Below are 6,433 nucleotides of genomic sequence, written 5' to 3'. Positions count from 1 at the left end.
TGTAGCCCTAATATTGCTTAGCTAGTTAGTTTCTTCAATCCATTTACTGAGTAGCTGGTTAAGTCTACCAATTGCAGAGGTGTCCTGTCTTAACACCAGACATTAGTTCCCGTCTGTGCTAAGGCCAGTTGTTTGGCTTCTTCCATGGAGGAAATACATTCATGGATAAGTGGAAACAACTGTTAGAAGGTAACAAGCATGGAAAGGTTATCTGAAAGTTGCAAACAGTAAGTGAAAATCATTTATGTGCTTTGAAAGTAGGCTACTTCCAAGAGCTTTCTCAGAAAATAATATGTGGAGTGATTAACTCATTTTGGCACAGACAAAAAATCAATATTGGAAATCATTGATTAATGTTGCAGGTGATTTTCCTGTAAAATATTTCAGTATCTCACCTTAATTTTTTCTTGCATTGTTTACAACAAAAGCAAGTTTGATGAAAAATGTATTTGTCTGCAGTAATTTTTTCCATTGGATAAACCGTCTTCGAACAGGCTGAACACATCTCACGACAAGCTGGTTGAAACTGATGAGAGAAGTGAGACCAAGCTTGGTTAAAACAAAAATAAATAAATAATAAGCATCATTATCAACAAACACAAAAGCAACAATGAAAACCAAAAACACATCTTTAATATCAAATGCAAATTAAAAACAGTTATAAAGAATACAATACATCTTCAAATATCAATAAGTACATGTTTTAACCAATAATAAGGTGTAAGAAATAAACAAACACACAATCATAACAGGTATAATTTATATCTTCGCAAATACATTATGTACATAACAGCTTTGTGATAAAATGTATGAGAACACCTAGCTAATTGGTAACAAAGGGCAGCTGTCAGTGAATGATTTACGGCTTCTGATTTATGGACAGCTGAACTTCTGGGACCTTGATCTGGTACGTAGCGGCTTGACCGCTGGATGTTGTCGCTTCTGGCTGACCAGTGACAACAGTGGAGGTTTTGGAAGAATAAAACCGGTTTTCAAAGTCCTCACAGTTCTCTGTGACTGTTTTGGTGCCCATAATACTGTTTCCCTCTCGATCAGTCTGCACCTCCAGTACACTGATTTCTCTTCTCGGGTCGTGGGAGGATTGTTTTTTACCTCCTTTTTGTGGCTCCCTTTTTCTGTTTTGAGCGGGACTGTTGCACGTCAGGGTTTTAGTTGTCCGGAATTTCTCCTCTGTTTTTGGGCTGTGCTGACATGTCGGGCAGATTGGGGTCTCTGGCGGAAGCAACTCTGATTTATTGGTCTTTCTAGCAGCCGACTGGATGGAGATGAAGGCGGGAGAAGATGGAGAACTTGCTCGTTGTTTTGCAGGGGCTACTTCAATTCTTGCACTCCGGCTAGTTGGTGGAGCAACGCCTCCATGTGCTGTTGGTCTTCCCTGTGTCTGCAATGACTTTGTTCTGCTTGACCCGATGCTAATTTTGCTAATACTACAAGAGGGTGGGGATCCTTGCTCGGTCCCTAGTGACTCTTTGAACAGGCATGATAAACCAACAATATCTGAGTCAGATTTCAAGGTAGAGACCGAATACAGAGCCTTCTTTATTGCTTCCTCTATGTCTACAAGTCTTGCTAACGTCTGTTCTTTTAGATTCATGATTTCCTCACTGGCTCGCTCAAGATCTCCAAAAACATGTGCCATTGAAGACTTGCTTTCAGTGCTGTCTTTCTCCAATGGCAACCTCTCCTCTTTATTTTCTACTTTTGCCTTTTTTTGTTTGATTTCGTCTGAGCTAACAACCCAGTCAGGGACGTTCTCAAAGACTCCCTTCAGAGACCGTACATCAACCTCACTTGTGTCCTGTTCAATTTCTTCAACTCGACTGAGAATGCTGTGCAGTTCCTCCTGCTTTCGCAAGTTGTCCACAATTTCCATGGCTGCTGTTATGTTCCCTCTCATGATTTCATCCATGTGAACTGACAGCCGCTGTCGGCGTTCGTCCTCTGTCTCCGTTCGGCCTTTCTTTTCCCTCATTTCAACTTTGCTATCTTGTTTAATTTCTTTCTTGAGTGTGTCTTTGCTGTCAGCAGTTCGTCCACAGGTGTTTGGGTTATTGCCTGATGGACCAGTTAGAGTTTGTTGAGGTTCCTCATCTACATATGGGAGAAATGAGGAATTATCTCCAGACACATGCTTGGTTTTTTTGTTGTCAAGCTTAGCAACTTTAACTCTTTTTGGCTTTACGGGAGCATTCTTTGCTGAAAATGCCTTTTTACCTCCAAATTTCTTACATGCTTCATGAAAATCGACATGGCTTTCATCTGTTTCCTGCATACTTTCTTTGTCTGGGAGGTCCTGGGGGCTTTTCTTTTCTGCTTTGGCATTTATATCCTGTTGTAGCTTAATGCCATTATTGTCATTATCACCTTCTAAGACAACGACTGAATCATGGACTTCAATTTCTTTAGCTGTATGTATAACTTCATCAAAAAGCTTATTTCTTTGATGATCCACTAAATCAGGCCCCAAGTCTGCGCCAATGTTACTTTTGAACATGCCTTGCTTCTGTTCATCCTTACGTGACATTGATGCCATTGGCAATGGTTGAGGAACTGTGTCTTCAGGTCTCACAGTAGTAGTTTGGGTTACCTCTGGATTATTTGTGTTGTTTGGTTTACTCTCTCTTGGTTTTAATTTCAAATGCTCTGGTTTAGGTAGGATGGCAGGTTTTGGACCAACAGGCTCTCTGCTTTTCTCTGAGACAGCACTTGTAACCGGTTTATTTAGGGTTTCACTATGACTTGGGGGCTCTGCATTTGCTGCAGTCACTTGTTCTTTAGAGACATCTTGTCTCAGTGGTGCTTGAGTTGATTTAGGTTCAGTCACAGGACAAAACTCCTCCTTGGTGGGCTTTTGAACAGACACTGCATCCACATTTTCTAATCTTTCTTTGTGAGGTTTGGACACATTTCTGTATATCATAGCTGCTCTGAAATCTCCTTTACTGACATTGATGTTGGATTTCTCTAGTGAATCCAAAGCTGCTTGAAGTTTACCCTGAAAAACAACTTCCTCATTCTCTTGCTCTGCAGCGGTGGTTTCAGGAATATGTACAGACACCACCGTTTGAACGGGATGTTTCTGGGCCACTTCTGGGCCTTTTTGACCCAATTTGCTGCATGTCTCAGTAGTTTGTACTTCTTCAGAATTAGTGTATCTATGTCTTGTCTCTGCATTGTGTTGGTGGTCTGATTTATGTTCTGAGGTTGCTGGGAGTTCATCCCAAGTTGCCTTTCTTTGGTCCTCATTTTTCCCCGATAATTTCACTTCTGTTTGTTTGACATCTGCTCTAACTGAGACAACAGGCTCTTGAATAAGGAATTCATGTTTTTCTTGTGATGAGTGTTTCAAAGATTTGGCCTCAATTGTGGCCTGTTGGAGGCAATGTATTGCAGTTTGGAGGTTAGATATCTCGTCATTGTCATCTACCACCTCAACTAATTCAGCCTGGTGCACCCTGCCATTGTCTTGTGTCTTAAGATGCAGATATGATCCTTGTGGTGCTGCTTCTTGTGTTTTGTCACCACACTGTCCAAAGCTGTTCTTTACTTGCCCATGAATGCCTTTTGTAGAGGACTGGCTCTTTCCAAGTGGCACATTTTGACCTGTGAATGCACAAGAAATGGTGATGGATTGGGCACGGTTTTCGCATGCATTTTGCTTTGGTTGGGTTGGTATTTGATCTCCAGAGAACATGTTTCTCAGTTTCTTAACATCCACTGGGACCCATTCTGAATTCTCCTCCGCTTGATCACCGCACTGTTCATGATGAAGCTCTATTCCTTGTCCAACCACATTTTGGTTTGGAGGGAGTTCTTGTTCTGTTGGCTCAGCCTGAAGAGTTTTCAAATACTCCAAATCTCCTTTTTCAATACAACTCTTGAACAGTTTTACATTCCCCTTTACTGTGATTTCAGGGCGTATGGATTCATGGCAAGTTTGTTCCTTGGGAGTTTCTAGGAGGCAGCTTATGGTTGATTTAATGACCCCCTTTCTTAGTTCTTTATTGTCTGTGTTACTCACATCACCTATTTCTGGCTCTAGTTCATCATACTCTGCACCTTGTGGAGGATAATAACTTCTCACATCTTCTTCATCAAAATAATTGTAGAGGGAGTAAACAATGACTTCAGGACATCTGTCCACATCCTCTTGGATAACTACTCCTTTCCGCAGAGAGTTATCTTGATTGAGAATATCCTCAACAAGCTGAACCACATTAGCAGTTTTAAACTCTGTGTCTTGGTTGGTAGGGAAGTGGTGCTGGTGTAAGAGTACATTAACTACTGTGGCCTCCATACTTCCTTTACTACCCTCCTTTAGGTACGTGATCTGAGGCTTTAGGTTTGCCCGTGGTAGCAACTGGAGGATGAAGTTTTGTGCACCACCTTCAGCCACTTCGTCGTATTTTATCTTGGGCCCACTCTCTGACAGTGTAAATTTGGCCTTTTTGGCTATCATTGTCTCATTTACCTCAATGATTGAGCCATCTGAATGTAAGGCATTGCCATGATAAAGGGAATTCAGTGTTTCCTTGATGTTCTCCACCATCGTCTCAATGTCGTCCTTGCTCTGATGCCCAATTTTGTCAAACGGCATTGATTCAAACAAGTGGGTTCTGTTCTTGACGTTAGTTATCACATAGTCCTGAGCTGGCTCACTCTCTCGTGCTGGGCTTTGTGATGTGGATGTATTCATAAAGCAATGCTCTTTTTCGATGTTTGTTGGGATAAATGGGTTGTTTAGGAAAAGAGCTGCACTCGTTTTGATTTTTCCCCCAAATTCTTCTGGATCAAGAGGGCTCGTAGGCTCACCCTCAAAGACTGTTTCACCGGTAGAAACCTCTTTCCTACCTGACAACTCCTGGTCAGCGCCTTGACCAACAATATAAACACATGGGTCCTGCTTATTGGGCTGATTTGTCAAATCAAGACCTTTGTGGCATGCATTGTTTTTGTTTTCACACTGTAAATTATATTTGCTACACATTTCAAACTCCTGTTTTTGTTTTTGGACTGCTCCTGTCTCATCCCCATAAATAGAAACTTTCCCCATGAACTCATTATCGGGACTTAGTGTGGATGTGTCCACAGATTGACTCTCAAATATCTTTTTGGTAGCCTGAACATCTATTCTTATCATTTCCTCATCACATTCTCTTTTAGGATCTGGACTAGACCCAAGCCTTTGGTCATCCTCCATGATCTCTTTGTCACTTTCATTACATGGCTTCTCTTCACGCTCCTCAAACACAGCTGATGTTTTACTGACATTGTCTCTTTCCACTTTTCCCATCACCTTGTGGATCTTGTGGGTGGAAGGAGATACTTTATTACTCTGGGCACAGTTCTCGAATATCAAGCGTCTTGAAAGGACCTCTCCCTCGTATCCAGTTTCACCAGCTGTCACCCCAGTCTCCAAGCTCAAAACCTCAGCAAGCTCCTCATTCACAACTTCATCTAACATCTTCACCTCTGGGTGCGTGTGCTTCATGAGCCTTCTTAGCTCACTTTTCTGCCGCTGTTGGTGTAGCTTTTCTTTGGAAAGTTGGGATGGCATGGGCTGTGGGGAATATGCCCCAGAGATGCCTTCTGGTCTTGGTTTATGACTGGCTGGAGGAGGTGTAGGGAGGCCGTCGTTCCTTTGTTGGGATTCTTCGGCCATCTTGGAAGAGCAGATTAACATTCTCATCATTGAGTCCTTTGTCACAGAGATGAGCTATCCAGTGGATATCATGCGCAGGAGTGTGCAGGAGTGTGCAGACATGCTTACAGCAATGAGAGGGGTACCTTCGAGATCATGCCAGTTGATTTGCTTGCCACATGCCAGGTGTCAGGGGGTTAGCTGAGCTCCAGAGCAACCAGCAAACACAACCACAATGATAAATAAAACATAATGTTGAGTGAAAGACGTCCAATATCTGTTTCTTGCGATTCTTAGAAAAAGCAAGCATTTTGGTTCTTGAGATATATAGTGTGGAAGATGTTATTGTGACAATGCAAATCCAATGCACACTGCCATGCCTAATGTCTGGTTAAGTTCTACTTTACCTTGGTTAGTTTGATTCTTCTCCCAGATTCAGATGACTGATCTTGTGCCTGGGACGAAAACAATAATAATTTCAGGTCAGGTTTACCTGACATAATTTATGTTGCTTGTAATCAATATATGATACATTTTAGTGTTACATTGTATGCTGTATGACACTGTAAAACATAATAATCTGCAGTGTGTAGCTATAAATCTACTTCATTACAAGGCTTTGTTAAATACTCATTTCTGATTGGTCATCATGCTCGAAAACATTTAGCTTATGAAATAGGGGTAAGTCCTGATACCGATACGATACCTGGGCTTTGGCAGATATAGAGTGTGTTTTATTCATAAGCTGTATGCCTCACTGTGTGGAAGTGA

At 41.8% G+C, this 6,433-nt stretch overlaps 1 protein-coding gene across 1 annotated transcript; it reads right to left on the bottom strand.

Moving 5' to 3' along the window:
* Window positions 1-611: 611 nt before the first annotated feature.
* On the bottom strand, window positions 612-5,683 carry LOC306750777 (xin actin-binding repeat-containing protein 1; the record flags this gene model as incomplete). The annotated part of the gene is made up of 1 exon (XM_079234251.1): window positions 612-5,683. The coding sequence occupies one exon, from the start codon at window positions 5,681-5,683 to the stop codon at window positions 860-862; it is 4,824 nt and encodes a 1,607-aa protein (XP_079090377.1). The 3' UTR covers window positions 612-859.
* Between the last annotated feature and the right edge of the window lie 750 nt (window positions 5,684-6,433).

The sequence above is a fragment of the Taurulus bubalis genome (assembly GCF_910589615.1).
Source record: "Taurulus bubalis genome assembly, chromosome: 18".
In the NCBI taxonomy this organism is placed as follows: Eukaryota; Metazoa; Chordata; class Actinopteri; order Perciformes; family Cottidae; genus Taurulus; species Taurulus bubalis.
This window is presented reverse-complemented; position numbering and strand designations above follow the sequence as displayed.